Raw genomic sequence first — 26,687 nt, 5'->3', positions numbered from 1 at the left:
CACCAAGTAAAAAATAGACTAAGTTGGTAGTTTTTCTGACTATTGTGATACTAGCTTTTTAATTATCAATAACCAAAGTGTGTGTGGGGGTAGATAGAAAGGAAAAGAAACGACCACTTGCCCCCACATTATGTAATTAATTTCGAGGCCCAGTCACTTTGTCTCTGGAAGTTATAAAGGTAAAGAATCCTAAAGGGTACTCTATGATCCCTCCACTTACTCTGTATACTGCTGCCATCCAAGATATTTGTGGCTGAAAGATCCAGAGAATTGGGTCTCTGTGCTCTTCTGGGCTTTGTTGGCCCAGGATCTGCAACTGTGCTTGTAACACCCTGTGTAAGTACATCTTGTTCTGAACATGGATTGCTGTTGTTGTTATTGGAATTAGTTCGGCCACCTTCTAGTGGCCGTTCTCTCCTGTCTACCAAACGATCCAGAACCCCTTCGTCATGGCCAGCTTGTTGCTCTCGTCTCAGTAAAGGTTCATGCTCATCAGGGCTGGAATTAATATTCAGACGGGTATCCTCACCAATAAATTGGTTCTGCAGCATTTCTTGAGCCCTATGTGCCACTATGTTGGCTGCCTGGCCAGATGGCACTGCCCCATTGGCATACTGGGTTGTGGCAGCATGGGAATTAACACTGTGGCTTCTACCTGCCACACCATTCATAGTTACTGTCACCACATGAGGTTCTGCTGCATTGATTGTATTCATCTTGGCAACTCCAGTTTCTACTTGCTTCAAGTTTGATTTGTGCTTGTTGCCAAATTTTAGCCGGGGTTCTTTTGTTGAATTTTTGGTGTTCAAAGGCAAACTAGTAGGTCTCTTAGGAAGGTTCTGCTGCTTAGGGAGAGGATAGATTTGGGCAGGTGGAACATCAGGAATTAAACATGCTTGGCCATTTGCAGCCTGTGTGAAGTCCTGCTGTCCAGTCACTTCCACTGCAAGCTTTATGAGTGGATAAAGCAAGCTGGAACTGGTACTGCTCAATGGGTCTGGCCCACTGAACTGCTTGAGAGAATGCTCCATGAGGTTCTCGTCAGAGCTCTCCTTGAGGTTCTTATCAACTTCTTTTGGGTCTAGCTTATTGGTCTCCAAGTCTTCTTCTGTCAGCTGTAAGCAGACAGGGGTTGGCCCCATTGACTGTGCAACATTTGTGGCATGTAAATTTGTTTCATCTGGGTACGGCATCTCAGATATAGTGGTCATGCCGGTACTTGGAGTGAGGCCAGTGGTGTTAGTGGTGGTTGTGTTTGTGGATAGGCTGGTGACACTTGTTTCAGGGCTGGGGATTCGAGCTTGTGCTTGCTGTCGTTCATAATTAATTGAATTTCGGTTCTTTTCTCCTATAGTCAAAGGTGTGCTGGACATTGAATGCTCAGAGGAAATATTCTTCACAATGCTGTCAGTGTGGTGTATGGAGTCTTCAATATACGAAGAAGAAGAATAATCAGGATAAGGCCCAATTTTTGGCACACGCCTATTATGTGATAGGTTGCTTGAAGAAAGAAAAAAGAAAAGGCATGACAATAAGAACATAAACTTATAACAAATTGTCCATTCTAAGTAAACACCACTTATTTCAAAGCCCAACTGTTTTCTCCTCCCCACCCCCACCGACCCTCAGACAAGGTTTCTCAGTATAGTTGACTGTCCTGGAATTCACTCTATAGATAAGGCTAGCCTCAAACTATCTGCCTCCCATGTACTGGAATTAAAGGTGTGTGCCACCACCTCTCAGCTTCAGTTACTACTTTTTATTTTACACTTTGCATTCTTTTATTGCACTTATTTACTTAATATGTATTGATGCATATAGAGATCAAAAGTCAACTTGTGGGAGTCAGTTCTCTTCCAACACGTGGGTTTCAGAAATCAAACCAGGTTGTCAGGCTTAGCAGCAAGCACTTAACCTGCCAAGACATCTCACTTGCTGTGCTTTACTCTTAACTCACATTCACGAGTTACTTCAAAATCCTAGTAAGTGTTAACAGCTTGCTGAATACAAATTTCATGACATTTTTACATAAAATCTGTAAGATTATGTGAAAAGTCTATAGTTCCAGATAGATAGAATTTTTATGGATGCTCATTATTTTGGTTTACAAGAGTTAATTTAGGGGCTGGAGGAATGATTCAGTGGTTAAAAGGCCTAACTACAATTTGATTCCCAGCACCTACATGATAGCTCATAAATGCATGTAATTCCACTCCCTGGAGACACACTGCCATCTCCAGGCCTTGGCAAGCACTGCAAGAACATGGAGCACTCACATTCAGACACTCATCTACATGAAATAAAAATAAAATCTCAAGCTGGGTGGTGGTTGCATGACTTTAGTCCCAGCACTTGGGAGGCAGTAGCAGGTGGATCTCTGTGAGTTCAAGGCCATCCTGGTCTACAGAGCAAGTTCCAGGGCAGTCAAGGCTACACAGAGAAACCCTGCCTTGAAAAAACAAAAAAAAACAAACCCAAAAAATGCTACCTTAAAAAAATACATAAAAGAGTTAATTCTCAAAATCTCTCCTATAATTTTATAATATCAACAAATAAACTTTTTATGAATTGTATACTTATACAAGTAGTATTGTTCTGTAACTAGAGGAACTATGGGATATATTTACTTTGTATTTCTGGAACCCTAGGCCCAATAGTATATGCACAACAAATATGTCATAAATTAGGTTCAAATAATGAAGTGATAAAAAGAGCATAGAATTTGTTCATTTTCCCCAAACACCTTCATTTAAGAGGCACAGACTAACAATGGAACATACCTTCCTGTGGTAGCAACTACCAGTGTAAGCTATAGAGGCATAGGACGACACTCAGAGGAACAAAAAGCTAACCAAGCAAGAGCTCGGCAGGAGAAAGAATAGGCAGGGCTGGCAGGCAGCGAGAACAAGGAGGAGGAGTGAGGATCAAGAAAAGGAGAAGGGAAGGAGGATGCCAGGGGCCAGCCACCTAGCCACCCTGCCACACAGCCAGACACAGAGTAAGAAGGAAAGAAAGATATATACAATAGAGAAAGGTAAAAAGCCCAGAGGCAAAATGTAGCTAAAGAGAAAAGGGATAATTTAAGCTAGAAATAAGCCAAGCTAAGGCCGAGCATCCATAAGCTAGAATACACCTCCATGTATTTATTTGGGGACTGGGTGGAAAAGAAATCAGGTACAATTCAGAGCTTCTCTTCAGTCACTGAGGTGCACAACTGGCATCATCACTCCTGGGAAGGGACAGCTCTAGACTGTCATGCTGTTATGTAATTATTTAAAATCTCATGAAGTGATCAAGTACTGGGAACATTAACAGATGAAAGCATTACAGAAGAGAATCAGCTGAAGGAAAAGAGAGAGGGTCCATAAAAGAAGACTGCTGTATTATAAGAGAACAACAGCAAGGAAGCAAAGGCTGTTATACAACCACGAAAAGGGAAGCTAAGGAGATAAGGAGAGGTTAAAGCACAGTAAGAGGAAGCCTACAATGCAAATGATTATTGAATGAACTGTTGTATACCTAGGAGACACTGGAGGTGAGAAGAGCCATTGTAAGTAGAGGTGACTAACATAAAGGGGGGGGGCAATAGATACACAGGGTTTCTTTTCATCAAAATTATTCAAAAATATTTCTTTCTTTCTTTTTTTTTTTTTTTTTTCAAGACAGGGATTCTCTGTAGCTTTGGATCCTGTCCTGGAACTCACTCTGTAGATCAGGCTGGCCTTGAACTCAGAGATCTGCCTGCTTCTGCCTCTGAGCACTAGGATTGAAGGTGTACCACTGCCCAGCAATTACAAAATATTGAAAGTAGGAGCTTGTGGCACATACCTTTAATCCCAGCACTTGGGAGGCAGAGGCAGGCAGATCTCTGCGAGTTCAAGGCCAGCCTAGTCTACAGAGCTACACAGAGAAAACCTGTCTCAAAAAAACTAAATAAATGTGGGAATGTTCTAAAGACTTTTAAACTTCATCTATTTCATGTATTTGCCTGCACATGCATGTGTGGACCATGTTCATGTGTGGCACCTGTATAAGTTAGGAGAGATAGGAGAGGGGGTCAGAATCCCTGGAACTGGAGTTACAGATGGTTAGGGACCACCATGTGGGTGGGTGCTGGGAACTGAACTAGGGTCTTCTTAAAGAGCAACAAGGGCTCTAACTGAGCCACCTCTCTAGTTCCTTCATCTGATTCTTGACAGACATATAAACTGCATGTTTTACAGATTATGGGGCAGCAGAAATAGAATGAAAATGGAAGCAGAAGACTTTTCTAACCCTTGTAAAGTGAGAGCACTTCTATTTAGAATAGCTAGTCTCTTTCTATTCTCCTTGATTTGTGATATGCAAGACACACAGCTAACACAGGAAATGTCTCATAAGATCATATTCACAGTGGGGTAGAAAGAAGAATTAGTGTGCTCTTTAAGGGAGAGTACTGGAGAGGCTGAAAGTCCTAGTGTGCGGTGAAACAGCAGGAGATAATACGCAGGCAAGTCACAAAGTCACAGTTCTGCATGCTTTAACAAATAAAAGAACGCTAATAAAAAACAAGAGATATACCACAAAATGTATGTAGAAGCGGTTATAAACTTTTTACAACCAGGAAAACATTTTACTTTTAACACACACACACACACACACACCGCCACATGCACTTTTCCCTTTTGGTTTTTTGAGACAAGGTTTCTCTGTATAGCAACAGGAATCCTGGAACTTGCTCTGTGGACCTCAAACTCAGAGATCTGAATGCTAAAGGCGAGTGTTAGCATGACTGGCTAATAAGAGTAATTTCTGTTACTGTATCTTTAGATATAAAATTACAGATTCACATCAAATAAATATTTTCAGTACAAGAATGGATATACAGAGGGGCTAGAGAGAAGGCTCAGTGCTTAAGAGCATGCATCCTCGTACAGGACCTGAATTCAGTTCACAGCACCACAGTTCACAACTGCCTAAGATCCCAGCTCTAGAGGGATCTAATGCCTCTGGCCTCCAGACACCTTAAAAAGACTGGGAATACTGAAACAACAATGAACCTTGTACTATACGAGCTACCACACTATTAGGCTGGCTTAGCAGCGTTTATTTCCTGTCCTTTACTTGGTCTCAGTTGCCAACACCATTAGATAGCCACAGGGTCTTACCGTTCATTCTGCATGGCAGTAGACATTGGGTTGACTGTTGGGCTCACAGACTTGTTTCTTTCCCATATCATCATAAGTTCAGCCATTCTCTCCTCAGCACACTGTGCAGTGAGCCGAGCCTCTGCATCCTGATCCCAACAGTCTTCGATTGTTTCCTTGAGTGATCTCACTGCCTATAACACAAAATAGACATCAAACAACATGCTATTTTTAACTGTCTTCAGGATTTTAATTTAAAATGTCAAAGAAAGTCAGGTTATATGTGTGTGTGTATGTGTGTGTATGTATGTATGCATGTATGTATATATGCATGCATGCATGTATGCATGGTTGTTTTGGTTTTGTCTTTTTCCCCCCCTTCTAACCCTTCTTCCAAGCCCTGGCTGGCTTGGAACTCATTATGTAGACCAGGCTGGCCTCCAACTCAGAGATCTACCTGCCTCTGCCCCTGAGTGTTGGGATTAAAGATGGCTACCATGCCAGGCTCCAAACTAATATTTTAAAAATATGCTGAGAGGTGGGGGTGGTGTGTGCCTTTAATACCAGCACTCAGGAGGCAGAGGCAGGTGGATCTCTGTGAGTTCAAGGCCAGTTTGGTATACAAAGTGAGTTCCAGAACAGCCAGGACTGCTATACAAAGAAACCCTGTCTCAAAAAAACCAAAATAGATAAATAAATAGATAAACTAAAAAATTAGATATTTTGAATGTTGCAGTAGCAAAAAAAAAAAAATAGTTATCTTAAGTATTATATGGTGTATGTACTCTCTCTCTCTCCCTCCTTTCTTTCCTCCCTCTTGACTGGCTTGTATTAGGGACCTCCTTAAATCTATTTTAAGTTTAAGCCTGAAATGAAGCATACTTAACTAAACGTAATATACTAAAAAAATAAGATGATCTATGTAGCCCTGCATGTCCTGAAATTCAGAACAGGCTGATCTCAAACTCAGATATCTACCTGTCTCTGCCTCTTGAGAGTTGGGTTTAAAGATGTGTACCACTATGCCCCAGGTCCTTATTTTATTATTTATTATAATGTCTATTTATCTATTTAGGTTTTAGAGACTTAATTAAGCTACATCTATAGCCCCAAATGTCCAATTTCAAACAAAAAAGAAATTGCAAAGGAAGCCAAGTACAGTGTTATACTTGAAATTTTAGTATTTGGGAGGGAGGTAGAGGAAGGAGGATCAGGAGTTCAAGAATAGTCTTGATCCTAGAATAAGTTCAAGAACAGATTGGGATACAGGAGATCCTGCCTAAAAACAAAAAAGAAAAAAATTAAAAAAATAATAAAAAAATAAATAAAAAAGCAAAGAAACAAGAATGTATTGCCTATTTACAGGAAAATAAAATCTTAACAGAAATCGAGGAAGTACACACATTAGAGGTATCAAACATTTCAAGTGAACTACCTTAAATATGTTCAAAGAACTAAAAAAATAATGGGTGAAGAACTAAATGTAAGAAAACCATTCTTTTTTCTTTTTTGTTTTTTTTGAGACAGGATTTCTCTCTGTAGCCCTGGCTGTCCTTGAACTCTGAGAGATCTGCCTGTCTCTGCCTCCTGACTGCTGGGATTAAAGGCATGTTGTCACCACGCATGGCTAAGAAAACAATGTTTAAAGAATTTATTTATCAGGGATTGACAGATGAGAACTGAACCCAGATCCTCTGCAAGAGCAGCAAGTACTCTTAACTACTGACCTTTCTCTTCAGCACCCCCACCCTAAGAAAGTAATGTAATAAACAGAGCAGCAATAAAAAATAGACACTGTTTTTAAAAAGACTTAAAATGATATTTTAAAGCATAATAACAACTATCAGTATTTATTTGAGTGGTTCAACATCAGATAATAAGCAGACAGAAAAAAGAACCTGTGAATTCGAAGATGGAAAAACAAAGTTATTCAGTCTGAGGACAGAAGTCAAAAGAATGAAGAAAAAGGAACAGAAACTAGGAGACTTCTGAGAAGTAATTCCCAACACAGGAGCAAACATATTGATACACAAAATAGAAGTTCCAGAAGGGAGGAAAAAGGGCAGGAGGAATACGTGAACACATGATATGAAATTCAAGTTTATCCATATACACAAGAAACTTGAATTCTAGGTAGAATGAATCCTATAGCTCCATGATAAGACAACTTACAATTAAAGTGCCATAAACCAAAACTGAACAGAGATCCTGACAATGAGATCAAAAGCCACTGGAAATCAGAAGGCATGAGCAAGGCATATTTAAGCACTGAAATAGAAAACAACTGTTAAGAAGAATTACATATTGAGGCTGAAGAGATGGTTCAGCAGTTAAGTGCACTGACTGCTCTTCCAAAGGTTCTGAGTTCAATTCCCAGTTATCAGATGGTGGCTCACAGCCATCTACAATGAGATCTGGTGCCCTCTTCTGGCATGCGGGCATGAATGGAGGCAGGATATGTAATAATAAATCTTTTTTAAAAAATCACATATCAAATAATTTCTTCAGTAATGAAGAAATAAGAGTCCCAGATATATTGAATCTAGGAAGTCACTGTGTAAAGAGGCCCTGTAAGAAAGTTAAATGGGCCTCTCCACACTGAAATTTAAAAAGTAATTACAGATATCTGTAAGAGTCGATAAGCTGTTTTGTTTTGGTTTTGGTTTATTTCGAGACAGGGTCTCACTATGTAGTTCTGGCTATCCTGGAACTCACTGTATAGACTAGACTGGCCTCCAACTCACAGAGACCTGCCTGCCTCTTTCCCAAATGCTAGAGAAAGAATGCCATTAAGCCACCTAAACTGCCCCAGTAAGGAAGTATATAGTTTATTAAAATAACTGCAGAGAAATATTTTTTTTTCTTTTTTGGCTGTACTAAATCAAGTTTAAATGGATTTGTTGGAAGTAAACCAAGTATTAAAAACCCCTTACATAGCATTTCTTCTAAATCAGAAGTAAAAAGTTTTCAGGTTAATCTGCGTATGTTGCACATCCTACAATGGTATGGCTGCCAACAAATACTTCAAAAGAATAGATCTTAGTTGTTTTAGTGAAATAAACAATTTAAGGAAGATGAAAAATAAAGTTGCAATTTATTATAACAAATTCTCAGAGATTTCATAGACAGTTTGCTATGAGGCTGGCAGCTCTGGGGAACCCGGGTAGAGTAGAATTCATTCTCTCACCTACTATCTGGGCCTCCTAAGGAACTGCCCAAGTTTGCACACCAAAAACTACATTGGGAGGCAATCATGTATATAAATTTAACAAGCTTTTCAATAGCCACATACTTAAAGATTTAAATCTCATTTGAGATTAATCTATTAACAAAGATGACCAATAAGGATAAAGTTCAGCCTATTTGAATGGAATTACATGGGGTTTCTCTAGTTTCTCTGATATGAAACAAATGAAAATATTCTATTCTACTGAGGTGATCTGTAACTGGGATGGGAAAATATATAGTAAAATGATTTAAATTACTAAATTTTCATTTTTTATTTAATTATAGTTAAGAAAATTAATTTGTACTAAGTATAATGATGTAATAAATACCTTCAGAAGTAATCATCATTAAAACCTTAAAAAAAGAAGAGATTACAGAGGAACTATGAAGCAATACAACATTTTAGAAATAAAAATATGATTGTAGGAATTGAAATAAAAAAATTCAATTTATTTATTGGGTGAGAATGGCAAATGTCGTGGTGTGTATGTGGTGGTCAGAGGACAATTTGCATAAGTCAGTTCTCTCCTTTCACTCTTTGGGTTCCAAGGACTGAAATACATTATCAATCTTAGTGGCAAGAGCCTTGACCTGTCATCCCACTAAAATTTAAAAAATATAATGAACAAATGATACAATAGTGCTAGTGAGAAATTAATGGATATCTCAAAAGGCAAAGCTGAACAAATGCTAACAATTAGAACAATGAACAACAATGAAAACCAGATGGAAGCTAGAGATGCAGCTTCAGTTGGTCAAGTGTTAGCATCCATGAAACCCTGAGTTAAGACTGACAGCACCACATAAATCATGGCAGCAGCATTTGTACTTGAGAAGTGAAGGCAGGAGTTCAGTTATCCTCAGCTAGAAAATTAGTATGGACTCATATATCCCTGTTTCCCAAACAAAAAAGACTTGGAATGTCAGGTAAATATCAGTTTAATGAGAATTCAAGGACAAAGAAATGTAAAGAAAGAATATCCAGAAGAAATGTGTGAAAAGAAGTGAAATTTCAAAACTGCAATGGCAAAATTGCTTCCTTGGAAAGCATTAGGAGAAGTGGCTTTGATGGAGGACATATGTCACTGGGGGAGGGTGGCCTTTGAGGTTTCAAAAGTCCACACCACGCTCAGCCTCACTCTTTTTGCCTACTGCCTCTGGATCTGATGTAAGTTTTCAGCTACTGATCAGCATCATGCCTGCCTGCCACCATGCTTCCTGCCATGATGACTATGGACTTACACTCTGAATCTTAAGCAAGCCCCCAATTAAACGTTTAATAAATTGCCTTGATCATTTGGTTTCTGCACACCAATAGGACGGTAACTAAGACCTCTCCAATATGTGAGAGGTGTAGGCAGGAAGATGAAGTGTTTAAAGTTATTCTCAGCTATGTAGGGAGTTTGAAGGCAGTCTGGGCTTAATGAGCTCCTATCTCAAAACAACAACAACAACAAATATACATATACAGAAAAACATGAAAAAGCAATGTAGGGTCTTTATGATATGGGTTGGTAGGTAAAAGCACTATTCATGCCAGCCTGACAACTTGAGTTCTGAGTTCAATCCTTGGAACCCATTTTAAAAAGGATTCAGTGTTATGCATACATGATCTCAGCACTTGTACTGTGAGATGGATGATGAGACAGAACCACCTAGAAGCTCACTGAGTACTCTGGAAGCAAGCAGTGTGGCAGAAATAAAGAGGGACTCTGCCTCAGCAATGCAGAAGGTAAGAACTGACTGCCAAGTTATCCTATGACCTCCAAACATGCACCACAGCATACACTCACCTGCCACAATAATGGAATAAGACTGGCCCACATCCAAATTCTCATTATGAAGATGGAAATTTTTTAAACATGCAAGGATTTGTAATGTCTGACGCCTAACACACAAAATAATATACATTACTTAAATGGAACTTCATCAAAAGAATAATATTATCTATAAGAGAAAGGCATAGATTTAAAAAAAAAAAAGTTTCTCCTAGGTAGAACCTAGAAAGAACAGAAAGGAAAGATGACAAGGACCCAAAGAATCTACTAGATGATGTTTAAAAAAAAAAAAAACTTTCCCAAACAGCAAGGGCTTAGAGCAATGAATACATTCCTACGAGTTCCTACGAATAAACACAATTCTAATGTTTTTGTTTCACTTAAGTTGGTTATATACCTACCTCTACACCACCACCCCCAATCTGTCTTTGACCATGTTTTGGGTTTTTTGCTTGTTTGTTTTTTGGTTTTTTGAGACAGGGTTTCTCTGTATTGCTTTGACACCTGTTCTGGAACTCAATCTATAGACCAGACTGGCCTCAAACTCAGAGATCCACCTGCCTCTGCCTCCTCAGTGCTGGGATTAAAGGTGTGAGCCACCACCGCCCAGCTTTGACAATATTTTACACCAAAGCTCAGGCTGGCCTTGAACGTGATTCTTTTGCCACGCCCAGTGATAGGATACAACAATGAATCACCAAAGCTAGGTGGCTCCTATTTTTGCTTCAAGAACATTTAGACATATCTAGTTCTAGTCAGAAGTCCTCGTTTTCTTACCAGGCTATTTTCTTTCCAGGCTTCTGGGAACTTGGGTCTCTGCTTTTCTCTAGATACAAGAACCTGCATATCCTCAAAAGTGGGATGGTTGCCAACTTCTGTCTGAAAAGCCATCTGGTATTCTGGTACAGATTCACCTGTGTATTTATAGAAAGAATGATAGAATTTCTAATTATCATAGAGGACAAAATAGAAGAGGTCTTTCTAGTACCAAATAAGCACAGAAATCATATATTTAAACCCTTTCAAGCATACATGCAAATTTCAGAGACTTTATTGTTGTTTTATTGTACTGTTACTATTAAGAATAGTCTCAATTTTACTGATAAATGAAATAGTAGAGATATTTTACTTAACTTATTCTTTGGTGTTGGGGATCAAACTCTAAGCCTTAAACATATAAAGTACATACTTGAATACTGAGCCTTGGTTTTCATTTTATTTGGGTTTTTTTTTTTTTGTTTGTTTGTTTTTGGTTTAGTTTTGTTTGATTTGGTTAGGTTTTTCGAGACAGGGGTTCTCTGTGTAGCTTTGTACACCAGGCTGGCCTTGAACTCACAGAGACCTATCTGCGTCTGCCTCCTATGTGCTGGGATTAAAGGTGTGCACCACCACTGCCTGGCAACCCTTGTTTTTAAATGCAGTGCAGTATTGTAACAACTTGGGCTCTGCTACATAGACTATAAAAACATATAATTATATATACCTTGATAGAGGGTAAGAATGTATGGACTGTTTTGACTATTCAAACAGAAATAAATAAAATCTTGCCATATTTTATAGAGTTTTTTTCAACTGGGTCATTATAACTCTTTTATTGTGCCAGTGAGATAAGGAAAGCAAACATTACTATTTTGCTGACAGGAAGATCGAAACATACAAGAGTTAAGTGACTTTTCCAAGGAAGAGATGGAACCAAAATGCCCTAACCTCCAACCCTTCTACCTCGTTATTTTAATATATTAGAGTGGCATTGAGGAGCCAGGAAGACTGTAATTCTCTTGTGTCCTTTGCCAAGATTTCCTGCCTACAGTGGTTCTCTACATGTGGGCCTCAAGCCCTGTGGCAACCTCTATTTCAAAAAATATTTATATTAAATTCATAGCAGTAAAATTGTAGCTATGAGGTCATAACAAAAATAATTTTAAGGCTAGGTGTCACCACAACATGAGGAACTGTATTAAAGGGTCACAGCATTAGGATTGTTGGGAACCACTGCTGTAGGCCACTGGATTTTATGAATTAGTTTTATGAGGTCTTCTGTATGGCTCAGTAGGTTTTATTTATTTATTATTTATTTATTTATTTCAAGGCTGGGTTTCTCTGTGTAGCCTTGGCTGTCCTGGAACTTACTCTGTGGACCAGGCTAACCTTGAACTTACAGAAAGCTGCCTTCCTCTGCCTCCCAAGTGCTGGGATTAAAGGTGTACACCACCACTGCCCAGCTTCAGTATGTTTAAAAACACACTTTATCACTTTTTTGTAAAAGTCAGAAATATTTCATCATAAGCAGCAAATTGTTCCTACTGATGGCACACACAGTTATCAAATACTGGTGATAGAATACATAGTGACATTTTAAAATTCTAGATTTAAATACTGCTTGTTAAGAGGAAAATTAAACAATGACATGGTCATTGTCATAATTTTTTTTATAGCATGGATATAGCTCAGTTGGTAGAGTGCCACCTAGCATGCAGAAGTCCTGAGGTTAGTCCCCAGCCCTGCACAAACCTGGTGTATCCCTGTAACCTTATCCCTAAGGTGGTGACAGAGAGGATCTAGTTCAGAGCCATCCTTGGCTACATAAGGAATGTGATGACAGCCTGGAATACATGAAACCCTATTTCCAAAGCAAAACAAAACTGAAGAATAATGAGATTTGATATATTCTGGCAGAATTAGAATAAAACCAATGACCTCATAAGGCATGGAATATTATCAACATTTAGAATAGTCTCAAATTTTATTGATAAATGAAATAGTAGTTTCAATGCTATATAGATACTTTACTTGTTCTTTAGTGTTGAGGAACAAACTCAAGGCCTTAAACATTCTAAGTATACTCTTCAACACTGAACCCTGGACAGTTTTTTCTTTCTTCCTTCCTTCTTTTTTTTGGGGGGGGGTGCGTTTTTGTTTTTTTGTGTCAGGGTTTCTCTGTATAGCTTTGGAGTCTATCCTGGAACTCCATTTGAAAACCAGGCTAGTCTCACAGAAATCTTCCTGTTTCTGCCTCTTGAGTGCTGGGATTAAAGATGCTAGCCACCACCACTCAGTCCTGGACAGCCTTTTGTTTTCTTTTCTTTCTTTTTCTTTTTTGGTTTTTCAAGACAGGGTTTCTCTGTGTAGCTTTGGTGCCTGTCCTGGCACCATTGCCTGGACAGCTTTTTAAAGTTTTCTACCATGGGACTGTATCTTATCCAGACAGGTGTTTTAAAATAGTTTTGACTGCTTTTAAATTTAGGAGTGAAATGTTGTAAGTAATGTTTAATACTTAAACTTATGCCTGAATTCTGATATCATATTAAGAAAATAAAGAAAAGCTGGGCAGTGATCGTACATACCTTTAATCCAGACACTCAGGAGGCAGAGGCAGGCAGTCTATGAGTTCAAGGTCAGCCTGGTCTACTGAAGAAGTTCCAGGACAGGCTCTAAAGCTACACAGAGAAACCCTGTCTTAAAAAAAAAAAAAAAAAAAAAAAAAAAAAAAAAGAAAGAAAGAAAGAAAGAAAGAAAGATGCTAGGATTTAGCACAACAACATACAAGAGGAGAGACTGAATTATCACTCACCAAAGAAAATCACACTAAATATTATGGTTCTAAATTTAGTTTTTCAATAAACACTTATCTGGAGCTAATTTTATTAATACACTGAGGACATAAAGATGTTAACCTCCTATGATAATGGGAGATATTAGCCTTAACAGATTTTCTTAAGACTTTAGTTACTGGATTGTTCAAGGGAAGTCCAATAATCTTATTTTCTTTCAAAAACCTGAAAGGTACCTGAAGACTAATTTTTAAGGTTGTCTTCTGACCTTCATGCATCATGAAGGCAAGCACTTGTACCCATGCCTCTACAGCCAAACATACATTTAAAATGGTAAATTCTTGGGGCTGGAGAGATAGCTCAGTGGTTAAGAACAGTAGATGCCCTTACAGAGAACCTGGGTTTGGTTTCCAGTACTTACATGGGAACATCTGTAACTCTAGTTCCAGGGTATCTAATGGCTACTTTTGAATTCCACTGGCATCAGACATTCACATGTGCACATTCATATGTGCAGGTAAAACACCCATACACATAAAATTTAAAAATCATTGAAGAACAATGGCCCCCATAAGATCATATATTTGAATATTTAGTCACTAGGGAGCAGAACTCTTTGATAGGAATAGAAGGATCAGGAGGTGTAGCCGTGTTGGAGTAAATGTGGTCTTGTAAAAGGCAACGTGACTATCATTAGGGTGGCCTTTGAGGTTTTAACAGCCCAAGCCAGACCCAGTCTCCCCTCACTGCTGACACAGATCAAGATGTGGCTCTCAGCTCCTCTCCAGCACCATGCCTACAATGCCTGCTGCCATGCTCCCACCATGAGGATAATGGGTTAAGCCTCTGAAACTGTAAGCCAGCCACAGCAAAATGTTTTCTTTTATAACAGCCTTAATCATGGTGTCTCTTCACAGCAATAGAACAGTGACTAAGACAATCATAAAAGTCAAAAACAAAATAATAAATTCTTCAGTTATCTATCAATATTCCTTTTCAAACTTCCCCATAGTTAAATCATCCTTCTGACTTAAACATTTAAGTTCCTGGTTGTTACTCTATTTCTCAAACCTCTTAATCAGATTTCTTCTCTTTGAATTTACTTTCTTGTTTTGTTTGTTTTGTTCTAGACAGGATTTTTCTGTGTATTCCTACCTGTCCTGGAGCTCACTCTGTAGACCAGGCTGGCCTTGAACTCAAGAGATCTGCCTGCCTCTGCCTCTGAATGCTGGCATTAAAGGTATGCATCATCACTGCCTGGATGAATTTACTTTTTTTTTTCCCTCTTGTTTGTTTTTCTAGATAGAGTTTCACTGTGTAACAGCCTTGGTTGTCTTAGAACTAGCTCTGCAGACCTTCAGAATGGCCTCAAACTCACAAAGATCCACCTGCCTCAGCCTCCCAAGTGTTGGGATCAAAGGCATATACCACCAATACCGGTCTTGAATTTATTATTAAATGTGTTTTTCTTATCCACTTCTATGGCAATATTATACGTATTGTGATTGTAAATTAATCTTTATCATCTACTAGATTGGATTAAGAAGTACCTAGGAGGGTCAAACATTCTGGGGTGTCTGTGAGGGCATTTCTGGACATGCTTAGATCGTAAGAGCTATGACATAATGAACATTCCTTTGATTCATCCATTGATGACTCTCAATATAATTATTAGAAGATGATAAAATTCGAGAGGTGGGATCAGTAAGAGGAAATTGGTTGTGGGATAGTATTCCTGGGGTGATATGTATTGTCTGGACTATTCCTACTTCCCGTCTCCCATGAAGAAGCTCTTCCATATGCTCTTGATACACATAAGGCTAAGCAACTATGGACTGAGATCTCTAAAACTTCAGTCAAAATTCTTCCTTTGTTTTCTCAGGTATTTGTACAGTGATAGTAAAAGTACTGTAAGTATCTCATGTAATTTTTAGTCATATTTTTGTTGTTGTAAAATAATATTGAGTACAAAAAACCTATTATTTTAATCATTTCTGAGTGTACAGTTCTGTGGCATTACATTCAATTTCCATTGTGCAACTATCACCATTATCCATCTCTAGAACTCTCTTCATAATGCTGAGATTCTAATCACTAAACAAAAAAATTTACCTTTGAATTTTAAACTTTTATAATCCTTTCTATTTTACTTATTAGTTTTTAATGTTAGTATACAAGTCAGGTGATGGTGGTGCACGCCTTTAATCCCAGCACTTGGCAGGCAGAGGCAGGTGGATTTCTGCAAGTTTGAGGCTAGCCTGGTCTACAGAGCTAGTTACAGGACAGCTTGGGCTACACAGAGAAACATTGTTTCAGAGTGGGGGGGATAGTACACAAAGTAATAGGCTGCTGATGCTGCTGCAACTGCTGCTTCCTCTTCCTTTTTTTTTTTTTTTTTCAAAACAGGGTCTCACTAGGTAGCTCTGGCTGTACTGGAACTCAATGGCCTCTTAACTCAGATATATACATGCCTCTCTGCTTCCCAAGTGCTGGATTATGCTTGGCCTCAAAGTGGCTTACTTTACATAGCACAATCATTTCCACATTCACGCATTTTCTTATTAATGCCATGATTCCATTTTTCTTCATGGCTGAACAAAATTCCATCACACACACTTTCTTTTATCCATCGTCTAATTCCAGTTCTTAGCTATTACGATTACTGTAGCAATGATGAAATGGGTAAATATCTCAGTCAAAAGGGCTTAAAAATATACCCTAAAGTGATATTGCTGTATTGTGGGATAATTTTTTGTACACTGTGAAGATGTGTTATTCTGATTGGTTTAATTAGAATATGAATGGCCAATAGGTAGGCAGTATCTCCAGGCACAGAGGACACTGAGAAGAAGGGAGGAAACACCAGGAACACAGAGTAAGCCAAATTTTCATAATTAACAATAAGTTTCTGTGTTGTTATTTGGGAGCTGGCAGGCAAAACAGAAAAATCCACCTACATTGCTTGGTCATATCCTAGGGTTTTTTTTTTTTGTTTATAAATTTTATTTTTTAATGCATGTATTTGTGCCCATGACAGACAAGTTTCTAGAGTTTCTACTTCCATCTTTAATGGGTGCTGGGGATTGAACTCAGGTCATTAGGTCTGTGCAGCAAGTCTTCATCAGGTGAACCATCTTACCAGCCCATATGGTAGTTCCATTTTTACATTTCAAAGAAACCTCCATATTTATTTCTGCAGCATCTGTGCCAATTTACTCCTGCCAGCAGTGACAATCTATTCTATATTAAATCATCATATATATGTATATACATGTACACACAAACATACATTTATATATATACATATTTATATGTTAAAATATTGTTCTGCAAACAAGATTTAATTGTCTCCTTACTTATAAAACTGAGGGGTTTTTAATTCCTTTTGTGGGGATTAAGCCCAAAGCACAAATGGAAGGCGGGTACTCTACCTCTGAGTCACACTCCAACCATTAATATTGCTTGTAATTGTTTATTAGAACCAAAGTAATAGTCACCCTTTAATTGTAGTACTTTTAAAACAAACACACAGAGAACACTGTCTCAAAAAATCAAAAAACAAAAACAAAAAACAAGTTTCTGGTAGCTAGAAGATGGCTCAGTTTGTAAAGTGCTTACTATATATGCAAGAGATCCAGGGTTCAGACCCCCACGACCCATGTAAAAATTTGGGCCTGGCTGGGCATTGGTGGCACATGCCTTTAAGCCAGAACTCGGGAGGCAGAGGCAGGTGGATCTCTATGAGTTCGAGGACAGCTTGGTCTACAGAGCTAGTTCTAGGACAAGCTCCAAAGCAATAGCAATACAGAGAAACCCTGTCTCAAAAAATCAAAAAAAAAAAAATAAATAAAAAAGTTGGGACTAGTAATATGTTCTATAATACTAGTGCTGGGAAGGTAGAAACAAATGGACTCCTGGAGTTTGATGGTCACTAACTGAATCCATAAGCCACAGGGTTAAGTGAGAGATCTTGTTTCAAAAGGCAGAGAGCCATCAAGAAGATATCTGGTAACAAATGTGAATATATATAGGCATGTACACCACACACACACACACACACACACACACACACACACACACACACACTTCTCTGGGAGTGGTGTGCATGTGTGCATGCCTGTAAAACCTGCACTCAGGAGGTAGAGGCATGGGGAATGCAACAAGTTAGAAACTAGCTTGGGTTATATAGAGAGTACTATTAAGCCAGCACTATATGGTGAGGCCCTGTATTTAAAAACAAAACAAAACAAAACAAACAAACAAAAAAACCCCCAAACAAACAGAGGAGCTAACAGACCCCCAGACTGATAGCTAGGAAACCAGCAATGGACGTACTCAGACCCCCCTGAACATGTGTCACAGCTAGAAGGCCTGGGCAGTCTAAGGGACCTCTGACAGTGGAACCAGGATGTATCCCTGGTGCACAAAAGGACTTTGGGAACACATTCCCCATTGAGAGATACTCCCTTAACCTAGAGGCAGGAGGGAGGGCCTAGTCCCTACTCCAAATGACTTTGACCAAACCAAACAAAAAAGGTGTGCCAAATTCCCAGTTGACAATTACTGCTGTTTTTAGAAAAATGTCTTGATTAACATCTGCACTTCCAATTTATTAAATATATGCTTTAAAAAAAAGACTTATTCTATTTTTTAGTTATATGAATGTATATGTGCATCAGTGTGTAGATAAGTGCATATGGGTACAGGTGCCAGAGAGACCAGGGGAGTTGGATCTTCTGGAGCCGAAGCTGTAGGCAGCTGTGAGCCTCCTGAGATAGTTGCTGGGTCCTCTGCAAGAGCACACTTGGAGCTGCTGAACCTTCTCTAAAGGCTCCAGAAAATGAGAGTAGCTGACTTATAGTAAGCTAAATAATCATTAGTTCATTTCATCATGTATTAGAATTATAAACTAATTTTATCTGTGTCTGTGTGTATGTATGCCACATGTACACTGGTGTCTGAGGAAGCCAGAGGGTCCCTGGCCCCCTGGAGTTGAACTGAGGGCTGAGGATCTACTATTGGAATAAATCTACTTAGATGATAACCTGGAGTCATTTTTTTGACAAAAAAATTTCTGATTTATTTTGTCTTGTTAGTGGTTTCTAATCTGAATATTCCATATTTAGATGGCAATGAACTGAAAGTTTAAAGGAAAAAAGACTACTACATCCAATTGAGTTGTTGAATGTAAGTGAGAAAGAAGATACAACTGTATCACTTCAAAACAAACTTGATAAAGCACTGGAGGTGGTGGCACACTCCTTTAATCCCAGCACTCTGGAGGTTGAAGGAGGGGGATCACTATGAGGTTGAGGTCAGCCTGGTCTATAGAGCTAGTTCTAGAACAGCCAAGGCTTCACAGAGAAACCCTGTATAGAAAATTCAAAATAAATAAAAACAAAAAAGCCCTAATAAATCTAAAAGCAGCTCTTACCCGGGAAGAGATCTGTACATCTCATGAACACCTCCCAGTAGATGAGTCCAAGTGCATACATGTCTACTTGCTTCAGAGCTGACTCACAGTCCCTCAGGTTCACAGCTCCTTCTAGCACTTCTGGTGCCATGTAGCGAATTGTGCCAACCTGGTAAATTAAGAGTGGTATTTGAAAGAAAAAAAAATGCAACATATCCTGAAGAGCAAACATTAGACCAAAAATAATATGTAAAATTTACTCCTGATGATGATACTATGCATCCCTAAGCAAGTCACTGAGCCCTTAGCTAGTTCCAGGACAGTCAAGGCTACATAGAGAACTGTCTTGAAAAAGCAAAACCAACAAATAAAACCCACAAGGCTGTAGGCTGTTCTGTAGTTAACTGCCTAACGTGTTGCCCACCTTTGCAGTGTAGTCAATAATGCAAAACAAAAACTATTAATTATGGTGATAAAATTGTGAAGCAAATGTATACCACTGAATAATTTTTAAAATTGCAAATCTGCATATATCTATGTGTGTGAAAGCAGAGAAAAGGATCAGAAAGGCTATGTTGACATTGTAACCACAGAGCAGACTTTCCTATATCAAACTTGGTAACTTTCTCTTGCTTCAAAAATCAATCCCTGGCTGGGTCTGGTAGCAGTTGTCTGAAATCTCAGCCCTTGAGGAGAATGGTCAACTCAAGGCCAAATTGGGCTATATAAAGAGAATGTCTCAAAAAAAAAAAAAAACAAACAAACAAAAAAAAAAAAAAACAAAAAAAAAAAACAAAACCAACAAAACAAAACCCAACAAATCTAGTAAGTTCCCTTTTATAACAAACAACAAAAAATCAATTCCGAGATAATTCTCTGTGATGTCTACTCAAATGAGCTGGAATTTTCAAAATGAACTGATCAACTTTACATGGGTTTTTATACAATGTATTTGGTGTTTCCCAATTCTAACTCCTAAAAGTCTGCAGCTAACAGTACCTGGGATAACTGTTGTGAATGGCATGATTTCACAGTATGGCAGTGTGATGCTTATAGACTCACCTCACTTATAGCCGCATTATCTTCTTCCCCAGGGCGCACCAGTCTATTTCCAGTTAGCCTCATGGACAAACCAAAGTCACTAATAACACATGTGCCATCATTTTTTACCAGGACATTTCTGCTGTTTAAATCTCGATGGGAAATTGCAGGTTTATAATGATCTGTTTGGATAATTTCAAATACTTGTTAATGCTTAAATAGAACTATTGGAGATTAAATTAACATGCAGATAACATGTAAATAAAAAATAGAGCTATTTTCAATCCATTAGTGGTCTAAAAATGAGGGTGGGGGAAAAAAGCTGGTTGTCAAGGCACACACCTGCAATCTTAGTACTGGAATGCAGAGGCAGGAAGATCAAGAGTTTGAGACTAACAAGGGTTACTTACACAGCAAGACTTTAACTCAACCCAAACCAGAATGCCACAATTTCAACTTATTACTACTTTCTAATAACTCCTCCTACATAGTTAATCAAGCACTGAACAGTCAACTGACTAGTTCTAATTGTAGTACAAACTTGTCTTTTCTCTCATTTCTTTCTGTTCTTTTTTTTTTTTTTTTTTCATGTTGTGGTTGGCTGGTTAGTAGGCTGGTGGTTTTTCAGACAGGGTTTCATGTAGATCTCCATGTAGTTATGACTCATCATTAAGGAAGTTTCTTTTTGCAGCAGATAGAGACCACTCCACAAAGCCACAACTGGCCAAAAGTAGAGAACGTCCCACCATGAAGTGCCTAGCTCCAACTGATGCAAGCACAACACAAAACCTAAGACTCAGAACATCATGAGAGCTGGAGGACCAGAACACCTGGTAAGAGACTACCTTCTATACAGGACAGGTAAGCTGCACCCATGAAATCCTAACAATATGGCAGCCTAAAGGAGACCTGAACAATGAAGACATTAGTTGATATGTAAACAAAAATGGGGGAAATCTCACACAGCTTCACAATAGAGAAAGAGTCATAGGTAACTAATGATTGCTGAGAGAGGGAGAATCAATTCTCTCACAGAAACAGTCCTTTAACTGGTTATCTAATACCAAGTGGTCAGCCCTAAAATCCACACACTTATGATGGATTCATCAGATGTTTTACTTCTATATTTACTTATTTATTTTTTGGTTCTTGAGACAGGGTTTCTTTGCATTGCTTTGGAGCCTATCCTGGAACTCACTCTGTAGACCAGGCTGGCCTAAACCTCACAGAGATTTGCCTGCCTCTGTCTCCCTAGCGCTGGGATCAAAGGCATGCACCACCACTGGCTGGCCTTTACTTTTTATTTATTATTGTTTTCTCAACATAGGGTCTCACTATGTAACTCTGGCTGTCCTAGAACTTACTATGTTGGCTGACCTTGAATTCACAGAGATTTACCTGCCACTGTCTCCTAAATGCTAGGATTAAAAGCAAGAGCTACTGTTTGAGAAAAATAGCTTTGTTTAAGTAAAAAATTTCAGACAGTGTTTGGCTTAAATCCTTGCTGAATCATACAAACCTTGAAAGAGGAATGAGGATATTTTAAATTCTGCTGTAAGGCTGCTTCTAAAAGGATTTATAATATTTACAAGTAAGGAAACAATGTCCAATGGCTAATGTGCTAAAACACTGAGGCAAGAGCATCAAGTTGCTGACATGGGCAATAACACATCAGTCTTGTACCAGGGAAGGATGTCAAGTAAATGAGCCAATACATTATTCAGAGGAAATTATTTATATATGAAGCATCAGCTAGAAAAGATGATCCATGCTATTATATAATGGAACAAAGATCTAAGAAATGGATACCTTAAAGTCTCCTCACTAAAGAGGTCAGAGACACTACTGGAACAGTGACAGGTTACAGTGTGCCAAAATGTGGTACAGGGAGTAAAAACTTGAGAAACCACAGAGACACAATTTTTGTAGTCATGCTAATTTAGGGGTGCCTGTTATTTGAGTATATATTGAAACAAAGTGAGAAAGCAAATGTATTTAAAATAAGTACTTTGGACAAATAGTAAAAGAATGCATGAAAGCTGAAGAAGATAAATTATAACAGGTAATATAATACAGTTCCAAAATACTGGCCAAGACTGTTTTCCATTCCTATTTAATAACAGAATCCAACATTATCTGAATAGCAATTTACTCAACAAAAACAAAACAACTATATTTAAGTGGGTGAGCATGGATTAGTTAAAAAACAAAACAAAACAAAACAAAATGTGCATGAGAGGAGCTTCTGGAGATGGTAGAGGACAACCCCCCCTTTCCCCTTGCTACCTAGAATATAGTGCAATGGACAATGAAATAATTATGAAAATAAAAGCCACATGCAAAGGATGGTAGAGAAAAAAAATACTGGAGTTTTGTGTCTAATATCATGCTGCCAAACCAGTCCTTGACATTCTTGCTTAATGTTCTGGTTTTGTTTGTTCCCGGGGACTGAACTCAAGGGCCTCATGCACACTAGTCAAGAGCTCTGCACTCTACCACTGGCCTATACTCTTAATCCTCTGTTCAGTTGTTTCTTCTTTCTTTTCCTTTTTTCTTTTTTTTGTTTGTTTGTTTATTTTTATTTTTCCCCCCGAGTCAGGGTTTCTCTGTGTAACAGCCTTGGCTGTCTTGGAACTGGATTTGTAGGCCAGGCTAGCCTCAAACTCACGAGGTCCACCTGCCTCTACCTTCCAGTGCTGGGATGAAAGGTGTGTACCACCACCACCCTGCCCTCCTCCCTTTATAAGACAGCTCTCACTATGTAGACAATAGTGGCTTAGAATCACTAGGTAGCCCAAGCTGGCCTTCAACTCACAATTCTCCTGTTTCAACATGAGTATGAGGATTGTAATTAGTATGTGACATTTTATTTGGCCTCTCTTTAGATTTTTTTTTAAACTGGTCTCACTATATGACCCTGGTTGGCCTCAAATTCAGATCAACCAGCCTCTGCCTCATAACTGTTAGAATTAGAGGCATGAGCCACCATGCCTAGCTCTCTTATTCTTATATGTATATGAGAAAGAAAAAAATGTTCTTTATTAATAAAGCCACAGTTATCTATCTCCTCCCTCCCCCTGACTCTAGTTAGCAGAATATTAATTTATAAAAAGATGTTTGAGTATTACAGCTTATGGAATACCATCCATGTATTATTAAAATGAACACACTGTAATTTATTCACATAAACAAAATAAATACAAGGAAAATATAACCAAGTCAAGAGTATTAACCACACTATGATTTTCCTTGTCTGGTCTTATGATATTAGGGATCAAATAAAGGGCCTTACATATGCTAAGGAAGCATTCTATCACTGAGATACACTCAATCTCAAATAATTTTTTAAAAAATAGCTATATGTATATTCTTAAAATGAAAGTCTTCAAATTCTTAATGAGATCCATGCTTTTTTTTCTTCCTGTAACATTCAAATACATTTCCTCATGATGGAGCTTTCAAATAATTGGCTAATATTCAAATTTTAACAATATAAATTACGGTTTTTCTTCTAAAATATGACTAAAATCTCATTCATCCTTACCTCCTCGTGGTAATTCTGTGTGAAGATAAGCCAATCCTCTAGTCACAGAATGAGCCAGACGGCAAGAGCTTACCCAATCACTTGTATGGAGGCTCAAATATTTGCATAGAGATCCCTATATAAAGGAAAAAGTATACCAAAAAATGAAATTAATGTGCTTCAACAAGGAGAGGTAAGTTAGGTAACCTTATAAAGGATTTGAATAGACTAGGATTCCATGAAGATCCAATGATAATGATAAGGTATTTCTGAAAAGAATTTATGTAAACTTTGACACAAGCTATAGTCCTGCGGGAAGAGAGAATCTTAACTGAGAAAATCTACCCATATAACCCAGGCTGAAGGCGAGCTTGTAGACAGTTTTAAGTAGAGATTGATGTGGGAGGGCCCAGCCCATTGTGGGTGGGGCTACCTCTGGGATGGTGGTCTTGAGGTTTTATAAAAAAGCAGATAATTACAAAACATAGCAAACAAAGAAACAAGCCAACTACAGTGGCCCACACCTTTAATACTAGCACTTGGGAGGCAGAGGCAAGTGGATCTCTGGAATTTAATGCCAGCCTGGTCTACAGAGTGAGTTCCAGGACAGCCAGAGCTACATAGTAAGAGCTATGTAACAACAAGAACAGTCCCCAAAACCAAGAAAGGATGAGCAAACCAGTAAATAGCACTCCTCCATGGTCTCTGCATTAGCTTCTACCCCCAGACTCCTGCCCCTTTTGGGTTCCTGTCCTGACTTCCATTGATGATGAACATATTAAAGTGTAAGCCAAATAAACCCTTTCCTCTCCTATTTGCTTGGTCATATTGTTTCATCCCAGCAATATTAATCCTAACTAGTACAGTGAAAGTAGGAACTTAAGTATTAATTTTTATGTTTCAAATATTAAAATTATGGATGGTTATTTCCTTTTTAACATTTCTTTGGACTATCATATAACTTGGGAAAATTAAAAAAACACAAAATTTTATAGACAATACTGTTACGGTTTATAAGCAGAACACACATGTCTCTTGTAAATCTATACAGTCAGTCCTCTACATCTGCAGGCTTCACACCGTAGGGTTCAATCAAGTATATAAAAGTATTTAGGGATAGGGATGCGGCTTGACGAAGAGTACTTGCTTAGTATACCCAGACCCTGTTTTCATCTCTAATAGAGTTAAGAAAAACAAACAAATAATAACTCCAAGAATAACATTATTTTTTCTTGTCTGATCCCTAAATAAACAATAAAACAACTATTTAACATGGCACTTACACTGTATAATCAAGAAATGATATGAAAGTTATATGCAAATGCTATATGGTATTTTTATGTAAGGGACTTGAATAGCTATCAATTTTGGTGTGTGTGTGTGTGTGTGTGTGTGTGTGTGTGTGTGTGAGAGAGAGAGAGAGAGAGAGAGATGTGTATGTGTTAGTTATCCCAGAAGCAACTGCCTGAGGATACTAAGAGATGACTGTGTATATGTACCTATTCCCCTCAAAGTATTCACCTACAAACTACAATGAGCTTCTGATAAGGCAAAGAGCTTACACAAGAATAAATGTCAATTGGGGTACTGCTAGATCTGATGAAAAATGTCTGGCAAAAGAAACAAAGAGAGAAAGTTAAAGAGAAGAGGGAAGGGTAAGGAAGAGAAGGTATAGGGGAGGAATGGAAGGAGTGAAGAAAAGAAGGGAAAGTTAGAAAAGAGATGAGTAAGGAGAATTATTAGTGTTCTGCTTTAGTTTAATATAGGGTCTTAGAATAATAGCCCAGGCTTGTCTTAATTCACAATCCTCCTGCCTTAGGCTTCTTTGGGTGTTAGGATTACAGGCATGTGCCATGCTATCTGGCTGAGTGATGTATTTGATTCAAATTCTGGCATAAGATCCTTATTTCATTGAAGAACATTACTAACAAGTTTATAAACAAGCAACACTGCTAAAAAATCTGATCAGTAGTACAATAAATGACAATATCTTTTTATGAAGAACTTACATTGGGATAATATTCCATCACAAGCAAATACTCCATGCGTCCATCTGCTGTGAGTCTCTCATCTCCAACTATAAAGCGAGCAATGTTGTCATGTTCCATCAAAGGCACTCTGTAAATGTTTTTTTCATTTATAAAATTCTGACGGTTGGCAAAAGAAAATACTTTTACAGCAACTGGACGCTCATCCAAGGAACCTTTATATACTGCTCCATATCGACCCCGTCCAATCAGCTGTAAATTTGTTTTTAAAGAGGCAAGGTATTAATTCATATTAAAACTGAACAATTAAATTTACTAAAAAAAAAAAAAAAAGAACTATAAAGCCCCGCTCTATGCAGCAGCTCTCTTCTGCTTTTAGTTTATTCCATTACCAAGAAGCAACTAATGTCTATGTAGAGTATGACTGAGGAAGCTCCTACCTGACTAATCTTCCAATACATGATAGCTAAACACTCTGGACAGAATTTTAAAACCCAAGAAAAATCTAAATACACTGAAAAATAAGCAAAAGCCATTAAGAGTCAAAAAGGCATCAAGGCAAAGAAGAAAGGAATGCGTATGGTGAGTTACCAGTTTCCAGAGGTTGTAGCTGGAAGGCAGACTGATTAGCTTTGAGCAGCAGAACCAAAAATAGTACAAGAGGGTCTTTTGAACCAAAGGAGATATTCTGTGGCAACTAGAGCTTCAACAGAGCGAGGAAGAAGTCTCAAAAGGAGAAAGCCAGAACAAGGGAATTCAGGGAACACATGGGACAGATTCTGGCTAAATATAATAACTGAGCTGAGATTTGAGCTTCTGCCCAAGAGACATGTTTGTAATATGTGTCCAACCAATTCAACTTCTTACAAAAACAAACAATAAAAAATCAACATGCAGAGCTGGAGAGAGTCAGTGCTTGATAGCACATATTAATCTTGCAAGGGACCTAAGTTTGGTTCCCAGCAGCCACCTCAGGTGGCTCACAGCTGCTTATAATCCCAGTTCCAGTAGACCCAGCATCCCTTTCTAGCATCAACAG

General features: G+C 38.3%; 1 protein-coding gene across 2 annotated transcripts in view; it reads right to left on the bottom strand.

Moving 5' to 3' along the window:
- The window catches only part of Bmpr2 (bone morphogenetic protein receptor type 2), a 93,052-nt gene that overhangs the window by 2,712 nt on the left and 63,653 nt on the right, over window positions 1–26,687 (bottom strand). For both annotated transcript variants that reach the window (XM_051190287.1, XM_051190286.1), the window contains exons 6-12: window positions 25,670–25,900; window positions 23,682–23,796; window positions 20,159–20,319; window positions 19,118–19,265; window positions 10,910–11,046; window positions 5,148–5,320; window positions 221–1,500 (exon numbers count right to left, since the gene is read on the bottom strand). In XM_051190287.1, coding sequence (XP_051046244.1) covers window positions 221–1,500; window positions 5,148–5,320; window positions 10,910–11,046; window positions 19,118–19,265; window positions 20,159–20,319; window positions 23,682–23,796; window positions 25,670–25,900 — 2,245 coding nt within the window. The remainder of the gene's footprint in view (window positions 1–220; window positions 1,501–5,147; window positions 5,321–10,909; window positions 11,047–19,117; window positions 19,266–20,158; window positions 20,320–23,681; window positions 23,797–25,669; window positions 25,901–26,687) is intronic.

The sequence above is a fragment of the Phodopus roborovskii genome, unplaced genomic scaffold, assembly GCF_943737965.1.
Source record: "Phodopus roborovskii unplaced genomic scaffold, PHOROB, whole genome shotgun sequence".
Taxonomy (NCBI): domain Eukaryota; kingdom Metazoa; phylum Chordata; class Mammalia; order Rodentia; family Cricetidae; genus Phodopus; species Phodopus roborovskii.
This window is presented reverse-complemented; position numbering and strand designations above follow the sequence as displayed.